Here is a 26,254-nt window from a genome sequence, read left to right as displayed (position 1 = left end):
GGGGGGGGGGGTATTGATAGTCGTTTCTTAACAATCATACACGCATCTCTATATCATTGTATCATTGGATGGTTTCACCCAACAAAATGGAGACCATAGTGGGAATAATTTTAAGCCCCGCAAGGGAACTGATGGTTTTCTCCTAACAAAGAAAACATCAATATAACTGAAAACTAGAAAATTAAAAACAAATTTTAACAATAATAATGTTTCACCAAGTCTTATGGTCAATCATATTTCTTATACATAAAGAACTCCGTGATGTCAATATCACTGAAATTTGCATTTTGAAATAATTAAATCCAAATTATCATTGTTTAAAGTTCAACTGATCAACTTTTTTTAACGTTTTGATTATCCGTTTTAATGCACAACATGAAATAATGTCTTTCTGAACTAAAAATAAATGAAAGCACGAACAATTGCATTTTCGGAGTTTAACTAAGAGTATAATGGAAATATTAAATAATCTACAGTTTTCGCTTCTTTGGAGGTAAACAGGCAATATACTCCGACTCATCATCAAATGCATCAGGACCTACTGTGTCCATCTCAGTACACCCAACACTAGGGGACTGCGTCGGATTGCAAACCGTCATCGGCAAAGGAGACCCTACTGGCATTCTTCTTTGGTTCATCATTAATGGCGATGCATTAAATTGATACGGCATTGGCATTGGTCCCATCGGATAATATCCATAGGTTGGCATATACTGTACGGGAGGAGCACTCGCGGGAGTTACTGTTGAACTAGTTGTAGTCGTCGTAGTTTGAGGGTTCTTGAATTTTGGAAACTCGACACCTCTCTCCTCCATGAATCTCTGGATTGGATTCTTTGGTTTTTCAGTAGGTCCGCGATTATCTTTTTGATATTTCTCCAAAATTTGACCAAAACACCTGGCAGCCGAGTCCAAGTCTTTAGGTATAATGCCACGGTAATGTTTATCTAAAATTGCAATGTCAGGGTGAATTGCACCCATGGAAAGTTGTCTTAAACCAAAACTTCCTACCGGATAGTACTTATCTGTGTTTGTGTTTACAAGATGAGGTAACACTCTACTGAAAAATGTGTCGCATGTATTCTCATATGTTTGCTTTTTTAAATGAAGGTTTTGTTTCACCTTCTCGAGATCCTTGGTTATATTTTTGACTGTTGTGGATGCGTCGTAAAACTGCTTTTTCTCAACATCGTGCTTGTCAAGATCATTACACATCTGTGGACCTTCGCAAACTCCAAGTTCGCAATTCCGCTTCGTATGTCCTAGTCTCATGTGACACTGTCCACACTGAGATTTAGTTTTGTCAATCTTTATATTTGGATTGGTGAACTTTTTCTCCAAAGACTTGAGGTGTTCTTTAGCGCTTTCAAATTCCACACTTTTAACATGAACTTCATCTTCTAGCTCATCAATCAACAACTGTAATGGAGATCTGTACACACTTTTTCGTAACTGACGCTTACAATCGGACTCAATTGCTTCAACAGGATCTCTGCTGGATTCGAATAAGCATTTCGGTCCATAACATCTCTCTTATCTGTTGAAAACCCACTAACTTGTGGGGAGCATCCGTCAAAAATTCTCAATTTCATCCGTCTCATGTGTGTTCCCTCGATCTCCCTTGAGTATCTAAAGGCTTCCGATATACACGTATCACTAACAGCAATTATCCAGTTTTCTTCATCGTCAAGATATTGGATTCCAAACATTTTCCCTACTAAGCTAGGTATCCGACACTGAATGTCACTTTTTAATTCCTCATACGTGCATGGAGTTTCTGGAATATTGAACTTTCTTATTTTCCCAGGCCCATACGTTACTTGAACTTGTGTCGTGTCCATGCTCAAGATCTTTGTTCTGTGGCTGAAACTCGTGCATCCAAAGCTTCATTCGGTTTAGTCTATTTCTAAACATCAGGTCATTTAAGCTTCATACATGTTAAATGAACTGTTATAGATCAAAGTTATCAGTGTACTAAACCCCCTCTTCTGGACGATACCACTGGGCTTTTTTTGTTTTTTTTAAGGTAAGCTTTACTCACTTTCCGTATACTAAAGTTATTTGAGGGTGTGAATGGGGTTTACAAAACAAAATTACAAAAAATATTTAAAAACTGCAAGACGAGAGTATAAAATAAGAAAGAAGGATTAGAGAAAATTAGTGAAAGTAGATATAGAATAGCGAATAATGGGTGCAAATCTATAAAGAATACAGAAAATGACCTCAGACGTGAATTATAAAATACACAAATGAAAGACCCCACATTCAGACCCTTTTAAATTGTTTTAGAAGTAAAAAAAGTTGTTAGGAACAATGTATTAACATATTTATGGATTTCATGAAATATATTTAAAAAAAACACCACAAAAATAACATTTGAGCATTTTTTAATCACAAAGTCACATCTGAAAAAGGGCACGAACCAAATCGATAAGTATCTCAAAAAGAGACAACACAATTGACCCAATATAAAAAGTAGGAATCCACAAAAATACCCCCCCCCTTCCCACGTTTCCCCTCGAAAATAACAGATTACAGAGGCACCATTCATTTAAATTTAGTTATACAATTCTTTAAAAAAAAATTGAAGCAGTTGCATAGTCCGAAAAATGTATATTTTCCTTTCTGTTAACCGAAACGTCATTAAATCCATTTATTATTTTTTTTTTTTAACCCCATAAGATCAGTCATTTTTTTGGCGAAAATAAGAATAGAAAACAGTTATCTACGTATTAGCCCGCCCATATTATTTAACTAAGCCAATCGCATGCATCCATAAATAAGCTATTTCGCGCTCACTTAATATTTGGCGCATTTCTGAATAGATTGCCGGAACCTTACGTTATAATAAAAATGGCAACAAAGAAAAATATTTACGGCCGGGAATACTTAGCAGGAAAGGCTACCGGGCGAGACATGAGAAGTTTAATAGTACAGGAAATGATAGAAGCTGGTGCAAATTTGAAAACTGGTGAAGTACCAAGAGGAGTGTACACAAAAATCGCCGACAAATTTAAGATTAACAGACAGTCTGTAACAAATTTCTGGAAGAGGTATGTGTCAGAAGGTACAATATCACAGAAAAAGAAAGAAAAAACAATGCTTGGAAGAAGAAAATTAAATGAACCAGACGTCAGATTAATTGAATTTATTAAGAAAGAAAATCCCTCAATTACAGCCAGGGAACTGAAGGTTAGTTACTTCGTTATTCGCCTGCGAGTGCTAATGTAGATGTGTCAACTATTTATCGCACAATGTCCAGTGATCTTGGTTTTACATTCAAACGATTACATCGTCCGTCCGGGGATAGATTTACACCGAGAAATATGAGATATACCCAAGCGTATTTAGACTTTTGCCAAACTAAAAGGCCACATCAAATCAAGTTCATGGACGAGAGCGGATTCAAATTAGTCACTGCAAACAGAAATTATGGGCATTCGAAAAAGGGGGAACAGTGTATTGAAATAGGAAGATTTATTGAAGGTGCAAATTTAACTTTAAACTGTTTGATTGGTCTTGACTGCGTTTTGTATTTTAATTTTGTTGACGGTCCTTCAAATTCAGAGCGTTATCTTAATTTTTGGCACGAGGCAAGTTTGTCACAGGACTGTTATGGCCGACCGACCTTTTTACCGGGAGATTTGATAATTGTTGATAATTGCGCCATCCACCACAATCAATCTGAGAGAATCCTTAATACTTTCTTTAATATGCAAGGCATTGATTATGGGTTTCTTCCTGTATACTCACCGGATCTGAATCCCATCGAAATATGTTTTTCAAAAATTAAAACTGTTATAAAACAAGAAAGATTTAAGGAACTTGTCAGCAAAAACCTTAAATTAGCCGTGATAAAAGCCATTCAGGAAATAAATCAGTCTGATATTCATGGATTTTATAGACATACCGGCTATTTTAATGTTTAGATATTTTGTTTTGTTTCATTGCAACAGTGAGTAGTTGTAGTAAATTCTTTTGTAGTCACGTGAGTTCATTGATGAAATTAAATCAATACTATGATTGTTGTGTTTATCTTATTGGCCAATGAAATCGATCGATACATTTCAATTTCTTCAATACAAACAACTTTGTTAGTAGTGATCGGGCAATCGCTAAACATGAGTGCATTTGAGAATACTGCCACCTAATCCACATGAAATGAATGAACATTACTAATGCCTAGCTAGTGCGTGGAGTTAGGGGTATATCTCTGTGTAAGGTCAAGCCAGTGTCATATCAAAAAACTTAAAAGTAGTACGCCATACGAACATTATCAAACTAATCAAAACAATACTTCTATAACATCAAAGTCATGATTTCAGTTTATATAAATTTTCATCTTATAAGAAAACTTAGATACGTTATTCTTACACTAAAAGTACATGCTAATAGACCACTTTCGAGTTCATCCGTCACCGGAAAAAAACTCTTCAATTATACGCGCCTTTATCACCGTCATTTGTGCGTTTAGGGGCGTCGTCACTTCCCTTCCCATGTTGAGCGAGTGCTTGGAAAACTATAATTCTATATTGTACGAATTATTCGGCAAATTGAATTCTCAAAATTGACAATCAACACTGCTGTCATTAGGGAATTGTCAGTAAGTACCTACAAAGCAACTATTATTTCTAGTTTATCCTGCACAAAGACGATCAGTAAGACGCTTGATGAACGTAAATAGTGCAGGGATACAGGCGACCCCCTCTATCTGGTAAATGACGTCATAAAGGCGTGCATAATTGACGAGTTTTTGCCGGTGACGGATGAACTCGAAAGTGGTCTTTTATACTATATCTTGGCAGTTTAAATTAACGTTAAGCCTAATTAAATAATGTAACTCAACATCCAAATTAGTCATGCTTATGTTTTATATTGCATTGAAAAGCACCTGTTTAATTTTATGAGTCTGCGAACATGTAATTTATTTAGTATATCTCTTTCCATTTTAATACCACAGTTTAAAAGTCCCTATATATTAATGCTTATATATAGCTTCACGACTTGTTGTAAATACACTGGTTTTTATGGTGGAGGATGCTGTTCATTCATATTTTACAGAGGATTTATTGTGTGTTTTAATGTACATATACTGTTAACATTTATCGGTCTCATCCGAGTGCTCCTAAACAGGAGGTAATTACGAAAGAAGAAGAAGAGGCTCCGCTGACAGCGTGTGTCGCTCAATTTCAATTTTGTCATGAAATAGTAGTTCCTTCATATTAAAATACATATTTCGGGTATTGTCACTTTGAGTGTTTGTTAAATTTGAAGTTATAATAATAATAATAAATTTGTTTATTAAAGTGTCACATATTGATTGCCATAAAACATATACAACAATTATAATATTTACACATAAAACTATCAATATCCAGCCATAAATACTGACTTATGAGACACTAGTAACAGTATAAAACTTTATACAATTAATGATCAATAGTTAAAACAACTAAACATTATTCATTAACATTGTTTCTTATACTTATAAAATTTTCCTGTATCGTAGTTCTTCTACTTGTAAAAATTTTCTTTTATCAAAGTTTTTAAAAACAAATTAAAAATCTGAATATATAATAATTTCTTGACTAAAATTGACGTATACAATGTGAAATAAAGCTTAAACATTATTGCCTGTATTAAAATTTTCTACTGGTAAAAATATTTGCGTTAAAGAACAGTCGTAAATTCTAATTTTAAAAAATATATTTACTATGAAAATAACTTTCTTCGAATAAAAAACTTATGTAATATTTTACACAAATAGTGTTGGATACTTGAACAGTTCACAATTTGTACATTTATCGTCCATATCAAGATTGCTAAAGTGATCAATATATTTAGAGCATTCGGAAAATAAATTATACCGTAAGTCACTATAAAGTTCACATTCAAGAAGGAATTGTTTTTCATTATCTACACAGCCAAGGTTACAAAACAAACAGAGTCTTTCTTCTACCGGAATAGGCGGCCTGGAATACCTGCCGATCTCGTAGGCTAGGGGTAGTGCACCGGAGCACCGGACCGAAACAGAGCCATAGTTCCGTCTTTCCGGCCTGGCCATATTTAGGCAAACATACGGTTCAGTTTTCACATTGTTTTTAAACAGTCTATATGTGCGTAATTTATTACCATTTTGTATATTGCGCCTATCATTGAAAAGTTCTCTGTGCCACTCTGCATTGTCGAGTTCTACCAATTTTTCAATAAAGTTCTCATAAAAGTTTTTATGGAATAAGACAAGTCGTATACAATATCTCTAATGTTTAAACTATTTACAATTTTGTCATCTTCAAAATCACAGCCCTTTTTCTTCCTAGATGTCCATTTCAATATTTTATATGATGTTCTATTTTGTTCGGTGCGAATAAGTCTACACAATAGCCTACAGTAATGTATTCGTTGTTTTGTGTGACAAGATGTCCATCCCATATCACCACGAGTAGCTACATTCGAGGTCAGTTTTTCAACGGAGAGAAAATATTTGCAGGCTCTGTTTTGTACAGCTGAAATAGCACTTAACGATTTAGTGCCCCAAATGCCACTACCGTATAGTAATATCGGTTCCACCGTAGCTGTATAAAGTTTAGTGTACACCTTATGAGTCATTCCTCCTGCTAATACCACTTTTGCCATTAAACTTCCCAGAGCACGACTGGCTGCTTTAGCTAATTCTTTTGAGTTTTTCGTAAATGTAAGATGTTCATCCATCCAGACACCAAGATATTTATATAAGTCACAATAATCGAGATTATTCTCCACACATTTAAAATTAAATTCAAAACGATCGAAAGACTGCGGTCGAAAATGAACGACTTTAGTTTTATTCACATTTATGGACAGTTTCCATGTTGTACACCAGTCAGACACAATATCAAGCTTGCGTTGAAGACTACTTTCGATGATCGGATGCAATTAAAGCTATGTCGTCAGCATAAAGCAGTATACCGAGACAAAAATCATCAAGCTGTAAGCCACACTCAAAGGAATTGATACGTTGTGAGAGGTCATTGATATACACAGAAAACAATGTCGTTGGTATGATACAGCCCAGTTTCACTCCGGTCTACGTTGAACCACGGGGTATGGTCATTGTTAACACGAATAGTACATTTGACTTCCTTATATAAAGATTCAATTGCTCAGTGCTAAAAAATTTCCACGCACACCGATTTTCTGAAGTTTATACCATATAATAAGTTATGTTGCACGGTGTCGAAAGCTTAGCGCATGTCTACAATGAAAACACACATATGTCGATTTTCTAGAAATTTTACGATCGTTAAAGACGGAATATAGAGAATGGATATGTTTATTCATGCACAGCTTCGACCTCTCCTGAACCCATTTTGTTCGTCGCATAAAACGTTGTTTTTCTCAAGCCAGGTACTTAGACGGTGATTGAGAATATTGCAATAAATTATGCAAGGCACTGAAATTAAATTTATCCCCCTGTAATTCAATGGTTGTCTTTCATCATCTGTTCCTTGTTTAAGAATAGGGTTTATGATTCCACTAGTCCACTGAGTTGGAACTCTACCAATGTTGAAACACCCACTTATAATTTGGAATAAAAGATTTACTGCGGTGTCATTTTTCAAAACTTCAGCTGGAATATCGTCTATTCCAGCTGCCTTGCGCAACTTTGCACGCAATACTGCCTGTAAAACTTCCTCTCTGGAGATAGGTTCGTTTAACGGCGAAACATCGACTTCAGTATTAAATGTAAATTCATCAATGTCCGAGTCACTGTTACCATTTTGACGGAATAAAGTTTGAAAATCGTTTTTCCATTTGTTAAGTTCAACATTTTTATCCGTTGCCTTGTTTTCATCCTCGCCCACTACAGATAATGGTATACAACGTTTACGCGGTTACTATAGCGATGCCAAAAGGTCATATTGACTTCCAAAAGTCACGCTGATTAGTCTCATCGAGTTTGTCTCCAAGTTTCTTTCTTGACTTTGAAATTGTCTTTTAAATTTTCTGTTTAAGCGATCAAAAGTTTTTCTTTCTACACAATATTCTTCCTTCAGTTTACGTTTTGTACAGTTCGTACCGGTCACCATTTCTTCTTAGATTTGCATACACTCTTCCATTGGGCTGAAAGATTTTCATTCCAATACGGTTTATAACACATTTTCTTACGTTTATCACGACCAGCAGCATTGTTATAAGTTGGTAATTTGTTATTGATTTCACATTTAACTCAATCCTGAAACTCATCGTATGCATTTTGTACGTCATTTGATATTTCTATAAAATTTTCAATTTTCGCAATTGTTTCAATCAATTTAACCTAAAATTCCTGATTCAATAAGAAATCACTAGGCACCGCTCCAAAATTGTATTTTATACGTGTATTACTGATCGGTGCAGGCTGTGAATTCGGTTTTAAATCAACAGATAATCTAAAATCACAATAAAGCAATGAGTGATCCGGTAAACTATCAGGAATATATATTATTAGAAATTTCCGACATCGATACTATTTTTAAATCACTGATAAATTCCATATCCTCATAGGGTACACATATGTAATCTACTGCTGATTTACCGTTTGTTGATATACATGTAAATTCGCGATCCTTATATCGTCCATTCAACATTCCAAAATTGACATCACTTAAAAAATTCACGAAAACATCTCCATGGTGATTTTCTACATAATCTATAACATTTCGTGGTTTCACTTAATCGACGCCTTCTATAAAATCAGAATTACCACCTACACGTTCGTTCATGTCACCGCATATAAATATTTTTCCTTTATGTTGGTATGAATATATTTGGTTTAAAAGAGTTTTAAAATAAACGTCGGATTCCACTGTCCTACATGTGTCAGCAGGGGGTAAATAACATGCCACTACGTAGAAGCACTTTTTGGAAAACTTATCTGAAAATTCCAACCACATTATTCCTTCCGTATTATCATCTATAATACCAATATTAAGTGAATTCAATAATTCTTCTTTTACGAAAGCACCAACCCCTGCTGACCCTCGGGTTGCTTTTTTGTGCATATATTTCCTATTACTACCATAAAACCTAAAAACTCATCTACACGTAAAAATGTATCACAATTCGAATAATTTAGCAGTTTCTCGCGAAATATTGAGTTGTCATTCGTTTTGGTGGACCATCCCCTGCAATTCCATACACCAAGCCGCAGTATGTCCTATGTTTTTTGGGGTAACAGCTAGTCGATTTCCTACGAACTTGAAATTCTTTTCCTTGCCCATTTCTTTGAGAACAGTTCGAACGGTACTTTGAAAGTTCCTTGTTTCTGGCGACATGTCGTTCTCAATGTAGACTTTAGCATGAAGTCTATTGTTTTTTTAGTTTGGCTTTGCTCTTCATAATATCCCTTTTACTATCAAACATAATCTGTCATTTTACTATTACTATTTACTATCCTTGCTCTGATAGAGAGTCTACTGTCTCTACTGACGATTTCATCAGCTACATTTGACTTATATGTACATGTTAGTTGTCTTGCTGATGATTTTTCCCATAAACATGATAATATTACTATCTATCTTTTATAGTTTTCAAGATAATATCCAAACACGCAAAATACTTGTAAGCATTGTCATTAAAGAGCAATGTTGGCTGACGATTTCGGCCATGTTGACTTATTCTTTGATCTTGTCCGGCTTGCCGATCATTTGCAATATTTAAGTGGCCATCTATCTATAATAGTTTTGGAGACAAGAGACAGAATAGTATATAAAAATCGTCAATGTGCTCATTTAAGTTTCTAGATATAGCTGATATAGTTTTTCAGATATTAGGCAAAAAAAAAAACAGTGAACATTAATGTCATAAATGGAAACATCTGACGATTTCGACAATATTTGACTTACAAAATGTATTTATAGATATTGTAACGGGCTAGCTGACAGTTTTTGCTATTCAAAGTTTCACTCTATCTACTTTAATTTTCCAAATAATATGCAAACACGAATAACAAGAGCGCACACGCTGATGTGTATCTTTATTTTGACTCATTGATGTCATGCATGTTGAAAGTCTGTAACATAAAGGTTTTACTACAAGTATAAGATAAACTTGACATTATAAATTTTCTATGAAAATGAGGTCATGGTCTGATGAACCGTGACATGCCCGACAGACATGTACACCTTACAATCATTCAAGACACCAAATATAGTAGTCCTGTAGCGAATAGTACATGACTGAGAACCAGATCAAACCATTCAACATATTAATATTAACCAAAATACTTATCATTGACCAACGAATCACGAAATGGAGGTTTAGGCCTCAAAACCCTACCGGACAGACATGTACACCTAACAATCATTCCATAACCAAATATAGCTGGCCTTATACTTTTAGTATGTGTTATAGTAATCTCAGGATAAACTGACAAAATTACGAAAACTTATCATTGACCAACCAACTATGAAATTGAGGTCTAGGCCTAATATGAACCCTGCATGACAAACAGAAATGTACAACCTACGTACAATCGTTCTCTTCACCAAATAATAATTGACATATATAGCTTATAATATCTGAGAAATCGACCAAACCACAAAAAACTCAACATTGTCTGATGAACGATAAAAATAAGGTTAAGATTATATTACCCCTGCCAGTTGGCTATGTACACCTTTCACTAATTTTATATACTAGTATGTACACGAAATTTAGTAGACGTATGTCTTATAGTATCCAAGATATGACCTTGAACACGAAAACTTGACCTTCTTCACTGATCCATTAAATGAGGTCGAGGTTCAGTGAAAACTATATGACAGTTGTGAAGACATTTCAAACCAATCATTTAACAATAAGAATATATGTAATATTTTCAATGGAGGCAACTAGTCATAGGGCAAAGGGCTACACATTTGAGCTATTGTAGGTTATTGTATGAACTTGACAAATGAGCAAAACATCCGTATTGTAAGCTACGAATGACCCAGATATGACAAAATTGCAAAATGTGACCCTTAGCAAACAATCAATTTTGTGGTTTAATACAACAATCAGATCATACATACAATTGTAATTTATATGTCTCTGAACTCGAAGGAGAATTCAAAATTAACCGTTTGAGTCCCTTATCAAATGACAACACTCAAAAGGATCTACTTAAATTTGTTTAGACACCGCAAGTTTTTACTCCTACAACAATGTTAAAGGTGTGAATTAAAAAAGATGTCGAAAAAAGTTAAAATAACAAAAATATGAAACTCAAAGGGATACTAAAACGGAAACTCTATTATCTAAATATCAAATAGCAAAAATTGAAAGCTCAGAAAATGCTGTATTAAACAGACTTTGGATACGAATGAAAAACATATAAATCGAATGATGACTTCAAACTGCATGTTGAAGGATTTCGCAGGACTACCAAGTTTTTCAGTATCAGACAGTTTTTGAAATATAGGATAATCTATATTGCAATGTCATCTAGAAAAAGATTTATGCGTTATATATATAATATATTATATATAAATTTATTATTTAATAATTGACTGAAGTGGAGAAAGTGGTTTTCATCTTCTTAACATAGCTGCAAAGTATCAATAATGAGTGGATGTACAGACGAGATGTTTTACTTATAAAGATCATCAATAATGATTGGATGTACAGACGAGATGTTTTACTTATAAAGATCATCAATAATGATTGGATGTACAGACGAGATGTTTTACTTATAAAGATCATCAATAAGGATTGGATGTACAGACGAGATGTTTTACTTAGGCCGTGTTCACATTGACTTAAATTCGGTGTTGTGTTAGTGTAACTCACACGTAAACTAAACACAATTGCGTTCCCATTGATAAAACTCAATGTTTACATGTAGTGTAAATCATGTTTTATCTACACACAGTCGATAGTCAATGTAGGCCTTGTGTAGGTTAAGTGTACACAAAACTATGCATTTAGGACATTAGTTTTACAGTGTATATATTTAAGGAGGAAACTATTTTTGAGTAAAATTGATAGTTTTGATAAATATTAGTATAGTTCTTTACAGAAATTGTTGTCTAAATTTTATCAATTTTATCAATTTCTGATCAAGACCCAAAGCAGCACCAATTAATTTTAAGGGAGGGGGGATGGCTATTATAGTTGAGTATAAAACATAAAGAAGGGGGAGGGGTGGGGTGTTGGGCTATGGATTTATTTTTTGGAGAAAAAAATTGTTTCCAGTTTTTGTCCCTGATTTTTTGGGTTTTTTTTTCACCCTCAGCTGCCACTTTATTTAATGCTAAAACTGATTTCGACTTGTAGAAAAAAATCTATAGCCTAATACCCCCTTCCTCCCCCCTCACCCCACAAAAAAAATTCAAAACAAATGAAATAAATAGTTGCTGCCTGATTCATTTGAAAAGGTCTTCCCAATCGACTTGTCGTACACAGAAATATTCGCCATTGGTCTTTACTCAAACAACGATTCACGCATAAATTCATTACTAAACAAAGTGTGAGGTAAATGATATGTTTATCTAGTATCTCAGATCCGTCAAATTACACTTGAAATAATAAAAAAAAAACGTTACCCTATTCCCTTACCAAATACTCCTTGGAGAAGAAATACCATTTGAAACAAACAGAATAGATAAAAATGAAGTTATCCCTTATATCTCAATCCTTTTTTTCGGCTGAAAGCATGCTGCTGCAGCTAACGTTTTCTAATGCGTAATCGAGACATCTCTAGTATATTCAAACTACTGCAAATTATAAAAATGGCTTTCATAAAGTAGCAATCACTTAACTTCAAAAAGGGGGAGGGTTATTTTTTTTTTATTTGAGTCAGATAGTTTTTCGCGCGTACGTTTTTATCCCGATTTTTTTGTTCGATGCTGGTGATCAAAATCTTTTTTTTCAATATTTAACACTATAATGTAACGGAAAACTCTTGATTCAGAATATTTTTTGCATCATATATATGACCAGATTTTTTTTTTTTTTTTTATCAAATTGGCGATTGGAATATTTCCATCCCCCTTTTTGAAGTCAAATGGTTGTTCCCTTTCTGCTAGACAAGTTGTCCGAAAACTTTGAATTCTATTCTACGTAATGAACATTTAAATGACATATAGTTTACAAGTGTGAACAAAACTTATGTACAGGTAGCTAAACAAGATGTATAGATGTGCACAAATGTAATGTGAAACCAGTGTCCATTACGTTAAACTAATTGTAAACATGTTTACTGTACACGGCGTTTGGTGTGAACACGGCCTTATAAAGATCATCATTAAATTGTGGTTTGAGTTATATCACTTTTAACAGAAATATCAATAAGGAGTTATGTCCCTTTTAACAGAAATATCAATAAGGAGTTATGTCCCTTTTAACAGAAATATCAGTAAGGAGTTATGTCCCTTTTAACAGAAATATCAATAAGGAGTTATGTCCCTTTTAACAGAAATATCAAAAAGGAGTAATGTCCCTTTTAACAGAAATATCAACCAGATGCTTCGCAGGGCGTAGCTTTATACGACCGCAGAGGTTGAACCCTGAACGGTTGGGGCAAGTATGGACACAACATTCAGCTCTAAATTTGGATTGTGATTAAATAGTTGACACAGCATAGGTTTCTGACACAGAATGAATGTGTTCTAATGAACTTAAAATTTTTGTTTTCTCTTAGAGCAATTCACTATGCTGTTCAATATTAATCCTCTCAAAATAATGTTTGAAGAAATTTTCTTTTTATTTATGAAATTTCAAATGAGAAAAATTGAACCCAATTTTTTAATCACATCCCCCTTTCCCTCATTCCAAAACTAATCTCAATTAAAATATTCTAATGGAGTTTGCAACAATAACTACTCATTTAAATACATCATAAAATAAACTGTAAATAAAATGTAAAAAAACTGCTTGTTATCACTGAATGGTAAAGATTATTTAAATTTATCAGTTGGTAGTAAAAAGTGAATATACATTGTATATTGTATATAACATAGATTTAAGTTGATTCTGGACAAAGAAAGACAACTCCAATTAAAAAAAATTCTTGCAATAAGATATTTCTTGCTTACTATTTTGGACAAAGAAAGATAACTCTAATTAAAAAAAAATTTGCTATTTCACAATATTGTGAAATTAGATATTTCTTGCCATTGCACAATACTGTGCAATTGAAAAGACTTGCTATTCCACAATACTTAATATAATAATTTTAGATCCTGATTTGGACCAACTTGAAAACTGGGCCCATAATCAAAAATCTAAGTACATGTTTAGATTCAGCATATCAAAGAGGCCCAAGAATTTAATTTTTGTTAAAATCAAACTTAGTTTAATTTTGGACTCTTTGGACCTTAATGTAGGCCAATTTGAAAACGGGACCAAAAATGAAGAATCTACATACACAGTTAGATTTGGCATATCAAAGAACCCCATTTCTTCAATTTTTGATGAAATCAAAAAAGTTTAATTTTGGACCCAGATTTGGGCCAACTTGAAAACTGGGCCAATAATAAAAAATCTAAGTTCATTTTAAGATTCAGCATATCAAAGAACCCCAAGGATTCAATTTTTGTTAAAATCAAACTTAGTTTAATTTTGGACCCTTTGGACCTTAATGTAGACCAATTTGAAAACGGGACCAAAAGTTAAGAATCTACATACACAGTTAGATTCAGCATATCAAAGAACCCCAATTATTCAATTTTGATGAAATCAAACAAAGTTTAATTTTGGACCATTTGGGCCCCTTTTTCATAAACTGTTGGGACCAAAACTCCCAAAATCAATACCAACTTTCCTTTTATGGTCATTAACCTTGTGTTTAAATTTCATAGATTTTTATTTACTTATACTAACGTTATGGTGCGAAAACCAAGAAAAATGCTTATTAGGGTCCCTTTTTGGCCCCTAATTCCTAAACTGTTGGGACCTAAACTCCCAAAATCAATACCAATCTTCCTTTTGTGGTCATAAACATTATGTTAAAATTTCATTGATTTCTATTTACTTAAACTAAAGTTATAGTGCGAAAACCCAGAATAATGCTTATTTGGGCCCTTTTTTGGCCCCTTATTCCTAAACTGTTAGAACCAAAACTCCCAAAATCAATCCCAACCTTTCTTTTGTGGTCTTCAACCTTGTGTCAAAATTTCAGAGATTTCTATTAACTTAAACTAAAGTTATAGTGCGAAAACCAAGAAAATGCTTATTTGGGCCCTTTTTGGCCCCTAATTCCTAAAATGTTGGGACCAAAACTCCCAAAATCAATATCAACCTTCTTTTCATGGTCATAAACCTTGTGTTAAAATTTCATAGATTTCTATTCACTTGTACTAAAGTTAGAGTGCGAAAACTAAAAGTATTCGGACGACGACGACGACGACGACGACGACGCCAACGTGATAGCAATATACGACGAAATTTTTTTCAAAATTTGCGGTCGTATAAAAAGGAGTAATGTCCCTTTTAACAGAAATATCAATAAGGAGAAAATTGGAGATGTTCGAATAACTATGAATAAGAATTGATATATTTTAATGAGAATGCTTATAATTTGACAATTTTGGTTATGCATCTTTTAACCTACTTAATCTGCAATAGACAACTGTCCGATGTGATTTTATGGAGGAGTTTTTTTTCAATTTATTTGCTTTATGAACATGTAAAAGATGTGGTATGATTGCCAATGAGACAATGCTCCACAAGAGACCAAAATGACACAGAAATTGACAAATATAGGTCACCGTACGGCCTTCAACAATGAGCAAAGACCATACCGCATAGTCAGCTTTGAAAAGGCCCCGAATGACTATGTATAACAATTTAACAAGAAAACTAACGGCCTCATTAATGTACAAAAAATGAACTTAGATTGTTTGAAATATATATATAGATTGAATAAACTTGCATTGACCAAAATTCTAAACACACGGTAAAATTAAGCATCTCAAAAAAAACCAATATTTCAATATAATTTCAACTCAATTGAAATTGGTCAGAAAACGCAGAATAACCATTTGTATACAATTTCATACACTTAAACTGAAGGACTGTCGACACGCTGCAGTCAAAGAACACATATATACCAAATATGTCGACCCTATTACTCTTTTTAAAATAAGCAAAAAAAAACACACAACATCAACAATAGATATATATCAGAGAAATTTCATAACATCAGATATTTTCATGGAAGAAGCATCCAGGTCTTTTACTTTCTGAATCATAAAGCTTTAACTAATACTCAACACCCTCATATATCGTGATCCCGTCTTTCTCACATACAAAACAAACCAAAGGCTCTTTAAAGATCATGTTCCATCACCTATGTCTAATCGCATAATCAACAATGGGCTCTCTTCAACATGGTAGACACGAATAAAGTTGGCCATAAAAAATCTTGTTGTTGATTATAAGGTCATAAACCTCATGTTAAAATTTCATAGATTTCTGTTTACTTATACTAAAGTTATTTTGAGAAAACCAAGAAAAATGCTTATTTGGGCCCTTTTCGGCCCCCAATTCCTAAACTGGTGGGACCAAAACTTGCAAAATCAATCCCAAACTTTCTTTTATGGTCATAAACCTTGTGTTTAAATTTCATAGATTTCTATTTACTTATACTAAAGTTAGTGTGAAAACCTAATGCCCCTAATGTCTTCGGACGACGACAACGTCATACCAATATAAGACCCAAAAATTTTTGCGGTCGTATTAAACATGTCCAATATCACTACACAGAGATTTTTTCTATAAACATGTGTATTGAGGCTTTCACAATGGTCTGGTTGATATGGCTTTGGTCATTGTTGAAGGCTGTACAGTGACCTATTGTAAATTTAGGTGTCATTTGGTCTTTTGTGGAGAGTTGTCTCATTGGCAATCATACCACATCATTTCATATTTGCACAGGTGAGGTCTTTATTGATGGCGAGCGCAGGGTATTTCCTGCTGTCTATTGTCTCTAATGAGTGTCCATGTAGTAGGACCTCTGGTATTGCTGACGTCGTATGGAGACATGGATGACAATAAACTTTTCATGGTTTTTGTTGGAGAGAATCTGTCTTAACAATTCCAAAACGGAAACCACTTACCCCACAGTAGTCTAGCACGTGGTACCTTATCAATACATGAAATTATAGTCAAGGTCATTAGAAACCTTCCAGACTTGCAATCATTTACCTGCTCAATATAGTATTCGAGAAACGGGACAAGTAAATTGAACATAAATGACCTTTTCATGATACGATGTCAGATGAACCCAGACACAACCTTAGTATCGTCAGGTTATCCTATAAATCATAAGAAACAAGGTGTCCATAGTACACGGATGCCCCACTAGCACCATCATTTTCCATATTTAGTAGACCATGAAATTTAATTTGGAATTAAAATTAGAAAGATCATATCATAAGGAACATGTGTACTAAGTTCCATGTTGACGCGACTTAAACTTCATCAAAAACTTTAACCTGAACTTTGCTTTATCATTTTCTATGGTCAGTGGACCGTGAAATTGGGGTCAAAACTTTAATTTGGCATTAAAATTAGAAAGATCGTATCATGGGGAACATGTGTACTAAGATGATTGGACTACAACTTCATAAAATATTACCTTGACCAAAGACTTTAACCTGAACGAACGGACCCAGAGACCAGAAAACACAATGCCCCTCTACTATCGTAGGCATAAAGATTCATACAACGAAAAGGACCCACAATTGCTGACCATTGAAAATGAGGTCAAGAAGATATGAAGCATTCAGGTCTTCAACCTTTTGAAATGTAGAGAAAGCTTTGTACTAATAAATTAAGCCATTGACCCCAAATATCAATATCCATGGCTCACATACTGCATCTTTCTTCGCAGGCCAGACAAAAATTGGTAAATATTTCATCAAAGGTCAGTAGCTCTTATCAACTTAACATTTTAACATCTCCAAATCTATTTATAGTTCAAGATTAAAGACACGAAAAAATCCTTTTCAAAATACACTTGCAATTCACTTTTGTTTTAAGCTGTAATCCATCCTGATTGGCAGGCGATCATCAGACAGATTAATCAGACTAAATTTCAAATAAAGTTCATAGCAAAATTCGGTCTAGTAGTTTCAGATAAGACTTTTGTTTTGGATACCAAGTAATAAGTAAAGAACATAGACATGGCTGTACTTTGAGCTTCTAATCATCTCTACTTTAGGAACCTGGGACAGATGCACAAAATTTTATTTATGGTGTCAACAATTTTTCTCTTGCGAATCCAATTTAATCAGTGAAGCCTGTGATGTCCAGCAATGAATATTAATGCGTCTTAAAAATTGTATTTCGTTTGTACCAATACTATATAAAGCAACGATGGGCTTTAATTCAACAATTGTGTAGCAAAGATGCCAACCCCCTTTTGACACCATCATTAACTATCAAATTTTCCGTATTTTTGAAAAGTTTTCAGTAATCATTCATAAACTTGCATTTACTAATAAAAATTACTGACGAGTGGTTGCAAAATGATGTGTTCTAAAATTTGTCGTTCAACATGTTGTCTGTAGTATGTATTCCATTCATTAATTGTTCAGATGTTCTCGACTCGTACATTTTCGTTTTGTCAAGGAGAAGTAGAGACAGGGGGAAAGCTACCTCATAAAATGCAAGGTTGCCTATTCGAAAGTCAGTTAGTGCCCAACATTAGGTTGATAACTCCCGAGAAACCGGAAGCATTAGGTAGCACTCCACAGTTAGATGTGTAGTTTCGCATTTTGGCCCCTGTGGATTTTTAAAATATGAGAGCTAGTGTGAAATAAAATTCATTTTTGGATAGCTGAGTACTAAAATAGCCTTCGTATTGGGTTTATATGAACATCAAGATTATTTAATGCATGTAATATAGGCTGTTTTCTGTATGACAGTCCGTATGTGCATGCCCATACCCTATATTGGTCCGGCAATTATTGTAATGTTTATTTCGAACTTTTTGTGGCACGAACTTTGTGATTAGATTTTACGAAAAAATGAGGCGAAAGACACCCACTTTTTATTTGATCATTAGGAAGATCTATGCAAACAGTTTCTAACCAGATGCTCCGCAGGGCGTAGCTTTATACGACCGCAGAGGTTGAACCCTGAACGGTTGGGGCAAGTATGGACACAACATTCAAGCTGGATTCCGCTCTAAATTTGGATTGTGATTAAATAGTTGACACAGCATAGGTTTCTGACACAGAATGAATGTATTCAAATGAACTTAAAATTTTTGTTTTCTCTTAGAGCAATTCACTATGCTGTTGAATATTAATCCTCTCAAAAAAATGTTTGAAGAAATTTTCTTTTTATTTATGAAATTTCAAATGAGAAAAATTGAACCCTATTTTTTAATCACATCCCCCTTTCCCTTATTCCAAAACTAATTTCAATTAAAATATTCTAATGGAGTTTGCAACAATTACTACTCATTTAAATACATCATAAAATATTAAGATGTAAAAAAAACTGCTTGTTATCACTGAATGGTAAAGATTATTTAAATTTATCAGTTGGTAGTAAAAAGTGAATATACATTGTATATTGTATATAACAAAGATTTAAGTTGATTCTGGACAAAGAAAGATAACTCCAATTAAAAAAAAATCTTGCAGATATTTCTTGCTTACTATACTGGACAAAGAAAAATAACTCTTAATTAAAAAAAAATTTGCTATTTCACAATATTGTGAAATTAGATATTTCTTGCCATTGCACAATACTGTGCAATTGAAAAGACTTGCTATTGCACAATACTTAATATAATAATTTTAGATCCTGATTTGGACCAACTTGAAAACTGGGCCCATAATCAAAAATCTAAGTACATGTTTAGATTCAGCATATCAAAGAGGCCCAAGAATTGAATTTTTGTTAAAATCAAACTTAGATTAATTTTGGACCCTTTGCACTCTAATTTAGACCAATTTTAAAACTGGACCAAAAATTAAGAATCTACATACACAGTTAGATTTGGCATATCAAAGAACCCCAACTATTCAATTTTTGATGAAATCAAACAATGTTTAATTTTGGACCTCGATTTGGGCCAACTTGAAAACTGGGCCAATAATCAAAAATCTAAGTACATTTTTAGATTCAGCATATCAAAGAACCCCAAGGTTTTAATTTTTGTTAAAATCAAATTAAGTTTAATTTTGGACCCTTTGGACCTTAATGTAGACCAATTTGAAAACGGGACCAAAAATTAAGAATCTACATACACAGTTAGATTCGGCATATTAAAGAACCCCATTTATTCAATTTTGATGAAATCAAACAAAGTTTAGTTTTGGACCCTTTGGGCCCCTTTTTCCTTAACTGTTGGGACCAAAACTCCCAAAATCAATACCAACCTTCCTTTTATAGTCATAAACCTTGTGTTTAAATTTCATAGATTTCTATTTACTTATACTAACGCTATGGTGCGAAAACCAAGAACTAGAGGCTCTAAAGGGCCTGTGTCGCTCACCTTGGTCTATGTGAATATTAAACAAAGGAAGCAGATGGATTCATGACAAAATTGTGTTTTGGTGATGGTGATGTGTTTGTAAATCTTACTTTACTAAACAGTCTTGCTGCTTACAATTATTTCTATCTATAATGAACTTGGCCCAGTAGTTTCAGTGGAAAATGTTAATAAAAATTTACAAATTTTATGAAAATTGTTAAAAATTGACTATAAAGGACAATTACTCCTTAGTGGGTCAATTGACCATTTTCAGATTTGCTCTAATTGCTTTGTTTTTTGAGTTATAAGCCAAAGACTGCATTTTACCCCCATATTCTAATTTTAGCCGTGGCGGCCATCTTGGTTGGTTGACCGGGTCACGCCATACATTTTTTAAACTAGATAACCAAAAGATGATTGTGGCCAAGTTTGGATTTATTTGGCCAAGTAGTTTCAGGGGAGAAGATTTTTGTAAAAGATAACTAAGATTTACGAAAAATGGTTAAAAATTGACTATAAAGGGCAATAACTCCTAAAGGGGTCAACTGACCATTTCGGTCATGTTGACTTATTTGTAAATCTTACTTTGCTGAACATAATTGCTGTTTACAGTTTATCTCTATCTAAAATAATATTCAAGATAATAACCAAAAACAGCAAAATTTCCTCAAAATTACTAATTCAGGGGCAGCAACCCAACAACGGATTGTCTGATTCGTCTGAAAATTTCAGGGCAGATAGATCTTGACCTGATAAACATTTTTACCCCATGTCAGATTTCCTCTAAATGCTTTGGTTTTTGAGTTATAAGCCAAAAACTGCATTTTACCCCTATGTTCTATTTTTAGCCGTGGCGGCCATCTTGGTTGGTTGACCGGGTCACGCCATACATTTTTTAAACTAGATAACCAAAAGATGATTGCGGCCAAGTTTGGATTTATTTGGCCAAGTAGTTTCAGGGGAGAAGATTTTTGTAAAAGATAACTAAGATTTACGAAAAATGGTTAAAAATTGACTATAAAGGGCAATAACTCCTAAAGGGGTCAACTGACCATTTCGGTCATGTTGACTTATTTGTAAATCTTACTTTGATGAACATAATTGCTGTTTACAGTTTATCTCTATCTATAATAATATTCAAGATAATAACCAAAAACAGCAAAATTTCCTCAAAATTACAAATTCAGGGGCAGCAACCCAACAACGGGTTGTCCGATTCGTCTGAAAATTTCAGGGCAGATAGATCTTGACCTGATAAACATTTTTACCTCATGTCAGATTTCCACTAAATGCTTTGGTTTTTGAGTTATAAGCCAAAAATTGCATTTTACCCCTATGTTCTATTTTTAGCCGTGGCGGCCATCTTGGTTGGTTGACCCGGTCACGCCACACATTTTTTAAACTAGATACCCCAAAGATGATTGTGGCCAAGATTGGATTAATTTGGCCAAGTAGTTTCAGGGGAGAAGATTTTTGTAAAAGATAACTAAGATTTACGAAAAATGGTTAAAAATTGACTATAAAGGGCAATAACTCCTAAAGGGGTCAACTGACCATTTCGGTCATGTTGACTTATTTGTAAATCTTACTTTGCTGAACATAATTGCTGTTTACAGTTTATCTCTATCTATAATAATATTCAAGATAATAACCAAAAACAGCAAAATTTCCTCAAAATTACAAATTCAAGGGCAGCAACCCAACAACGGATTGTCTGATTCGTCTGAAAATTTCAGGGCAAATAGATCTTGACCTGATAAACATTTTTACCCCATGTCAGATTTCCTCTAAATGCTTTGGTTTTTGAGTTATAAGCCAAAAACTGCATTTTACCCCTATGTTCTATTTTTAGCCGTGGCGGCCATCTTGGTTGGTTGACCGGGTCACGCCACACATTTTTTAAACTAGATACCCCAATGATGATTGTGGCCAAGTTTGGTTCAATTTGGCCCAGTAGTTTCAGAGGAGAAGATTTTTGTAAAAGTTAACAACGACGACGGACGACGGACGACGACGGACGCCGGACGCAAAGTGATGGGAAAAGCTCACTTGGCCCTTCGGGCCAGGTGAGCTAAAAATGCTTATTTGGGTCCCTTTTTGGCCCCTAATTCCTAAACTGTTGGGACCGAAACTCCCAAAATCAATACCAACCTTCCTTTTGTGGTCATAAACATTGTGTTTAAATTTCATTGATTTCTATTTACTTTAACTAAAGTTATTGTGCAAAAACCAAGAATAATGCTTATTTGGGCCCTTTTTTGGCCCCTAATTCCTAAACTGTTGAAACCAAAACTCCCAAAATCAATCCCAACCTTTCTTTTGTAGTCATAAACCTTGTGTCAAAATTTCATAGATTTCTATTAACTTAAACTAAAGTTATAGTGCGAAAACCAAGAAAATGCTTATTTGGGCCCTTTTTGGCCCCTAATTCCTAAAATGTTGGGACCAAAACTCCCAAAATCAATACCAGCCTTCCTTTTATGGTCATAAACCTTGTATTAAAATTTCATAGATTTCTATTCACTTTTACTAAAGTTAGAGTGCGAAAACTAAAAGTATTCGGACGACGACGACGACGACTGACGACTGACGACGACGACGACGACGACGCCAACGTGATAGCAATATACGACGAATTTTTTTTCAAAATTTACGGTCGTATAAAAAGGTATCACTCAAAGGCATTGAAATTCTAGTTTGATCCAAATTTTGGGGGGATATGTGACATGTTTACCCCCTTTTTTGCAATATTTTATTGTAAATAAATGCAGAATGTTGCCATGGATACACATAAAAGGAATTATTTTTCACCCTTTTAACTTTGAAAAATCAATTCTATGGAAGATACTGATTACATACATATGCACATGTACAACACAAACAGTAAGGTTAATGTATTAGAAATCCAGGAATAGGAGATGACAAAACATTTTGTGGCTCATTTTTAATTTTAATTTCTAACTGTGGAGTGCTACCTTATGGCACATCAGAAAGCACAGAAATGCACTTTTTAAGATAAATTTCACCACAAGTCTTAAGTCTTTTATGTTCTTGTTTTAGTTCTGAATGTAAAAACTCTGCTAGGATTGCAATTCATGATTATTTTATTGTTTACTGTCCTTAGCAACCAAATATACACATTTTGACACTTAGACATGTTGCGGTCTTAAATTTGTACTCCATTAGCTTCGCTCTTGTAACCAAATATTGCGCTTTATATGATATCCTCAGAATGTATCGCTTTAAATTTTTGAATGCGAATAAGTCAAATAAACATTTTTAGCAAGATTTTATATTATAATTAGGCATTAATTAAATTTAATGATATATATGGAAGTGTTTAACGACCTTGACTGGCTTTTCAGCCCTCGCACGGTCGGCTCGGTACCCGAAGGCGATTGGTGAGCGTTTGAATATTTTGTGCCGTGGGTCAGGAACAGGTAGCAAAGGACGCCGAATGGAGGCCGCCATCTTGGTTTTGGTGAGTTGTTTTTTTTACTTTTTTACTATTTTGTTGTTTTCTCTACTTCACAACGGCTGCTTTCAGGGCCAGTTTGGTCAGCTTGGCAGCCCGCTAACCTCGATGATGGAGTACTGGTAGATGATCTCGGACGTAGTTCAGAAGATGACAGGAAGCGTTATCAGGACCAAAGCCGTGAGGCAGTGAAATGAAGGTCGTATCACCCAACAGCCTAGAATACAGCCCTCGGACGTTAATCGGCATGACACTCCCCATAATAGACAATGGTTTTGGAGGCATGTTAACGCGGGTACGCCAACTACTACGTCTCTCTGTACGGCATGGATTGGTTTCTGTCATCTTAAGTAGTAAGTAATTTAATGATGCCAGTACTGTTAGAAATTTATACCCTGCCTGAGAGCTTCTAAAACAAGGTTAGGTATGCTATTTACAGCAAAATTGACATATAAGTGCATTCAAATACCTAAAAGTTGTATAATTTTTCCTCTTTCAATGTAGTTTTATGATTTTAAACAGAAAAAAGGGAAAAGTTTTTTAATTTTACCCCAAAAATGAGACAGACTTGAAGTTTTTCACTATGATCCAGCATTTATTTTTAAATCACTTTTTGTCGCGTTTCAACATCAACTGCTAACCTTCATAAAATCTTTATTACTGAACCAATTTTAAAAACTAAGGTACCATTTTAGTCGTAACAGCTAGTAGAACATGGAAAATACACTAACAATTGAGGCAGGAAGGGAAAAATTTCACCTTAAGGTAGCACTCCACAGTTAGATGTGTAGTTTCGCATTTTGGCCCCTGTGGATTTTTAAAATATGAGAGCTAGTGTGAAATAAAATTCATTTTTGGATAGCTGAGTACTAAAATAGCCTTCGTATTGGGTTTATATGAACATCAAGATTATTTAATGCATGTAATATAGGCTGTTTTCTGTATGACAGTCCGTATGTGCATGCCCATACCCTATATTGGTCCGGCAATTATTGTAATGTTTATTTCGAACTTTTTGTGGCACGAACTTTGTGATTAGATTTTACGAAAAAATGAGGCGAAAGACACCCACTTTTTATTTGATCATTAGGAAGATCTATGCAAACAGTTTCTAACCAGATGCTCCGCAGTGCGTAGCTTTATACGACCGCAGAGGTTGAACCCTGAACGGTTGGGGCAAGTATGGACACAACATTCAAGCTGGATTCCGCTCTAAATTTGGATTGTGATTAAATAGTTGACACAGCATAGGTTTCTGACACAGAATGAATGTATTCAAATGAACTTAAAATTTTTGTTTTCTCTTAGAGCAATTCACTATGCTGTTGAATATTAATCCTCTCAAAAAAATGTTTGAAGAAATTTTCTTTTTATTTATGAAATTTCAAATGAGAAAAATTGAACCCTATTTTTTAATCACATCCCCCTTTCCCTTATTCCAAAACTAATTTCAATTAAAATATTCTAATGGAGTTTGCAACAATTACTACTCATTTAAATACATCATAAAATATTAAGATGTAAAAAAAACTGCTTGTTATCACTGAATGGTAAAGATTATTTAAATTTATCAGTTGGTAGTAAAAAGTGAATATACATTGTATATTGTATATAACAAAGATTTAAGTTGATTCTGGACAAAGAAAGATAACTCCAATTAAAAAAAAATCTTGCAGATATTTCTTGCTTACTATACTGGACAAAGAAAAATAACTCTTAATTAAAAAAAAATTTGCTATTTCACAATATTGTGAAATTAGATATTTCTTGCCATTGCACAATACTGTGCAATTGAAAAGACTTGCTATTGCACAATACTTAATATAATAATTTTAGATCCTGATTTGGACCAACTTGAAAACTGGGCCCATAATCAAAAATCTAAGTACATGTTTAGATTCAGCATATCAAAGAGGCCCAAGAATTGAATTTTTGTTAAAATCAAACTTAGATTAATTTTGGACCCTTTGCACTCTAATTTAGACCAATTTTAAAACTGGACCAAAAATTAAGAATCTACATACACAGTTAGATTTGGCATATCAAAGAACCCCAACTATTCAATTTTTGATGAAATCAAACAATGTTTAATTTTGGACCTCGATTTGGGCCAACTTGAAAACTGGGCCAATAATCAAAAATCTAAGTACATTTTTAGATTCAGCATATCAAAGAACCCCAAGGTTTTAATTTTTGTTAAAATCAAATTAAGTTTAATTTTGGACCCTTTGGACCTTAATATAGACCAATTTGAAAACGGGACCAAAAATTAAGAATCTACATACACAGTTAGATTCGGCATATTAAAGAACCCCATTTATTCAATTTTGATGAAATCAAACAAAG

At 33.9% G+C, this 26,254-nt stretch overlaps 1 protein-coding gene across 1 annotated transcript; it reads right to left on the bottom strand.

Annotated features, from left to right (window-relative positions):
* Nucleotides 1-470: 470 nt before the first annotated feature.
* LOC134689704 (uncharacterized) lies at nucleotides 471-1,512 on the bottom strand. Its single transcript, XM_063549670.1, has one exon. It carries the CDS (start codon nucleotides 1,269-1,271, stop codon nucleotides 471-473), a length of 801 nt encoding a protein of 266 aa, XP_063405740.1. The 5' UTR covers nucleotides 1,272-1,512.
* Nucleotides 1,513-26,254: the final 24,742 nt, after the last annotated feature.

Source organism: Mytilus trossulus, chromosome 11 (genome assembly GCF_036588685.1).
Source record: "Mytilus trossulus isolate FHL-02 chromosome 11, PNRI_Mtr1.1.1.hap1, whole genome shotgun sequence".
NCBI classification, from domain to species: Eukaryota; Metazoa; Mollusca; class Bivalvia; order Mytilida; family Mytilidae; genus Mytilus; species Mytilus trossulus.
This window is presented reverse-complemented; position numbering and strand designations above follow the sequence as displayed.

What these genes read in the sequence shown, in the direction of transcription:
- LOC134689704 (XM_063549670.1), bottom strand. Translation starts at nt 1,271, where the DNA reads ATGAGACTAGGACATACGAAGCGGAATTGCGAACTTGGAGTTTGCGAA.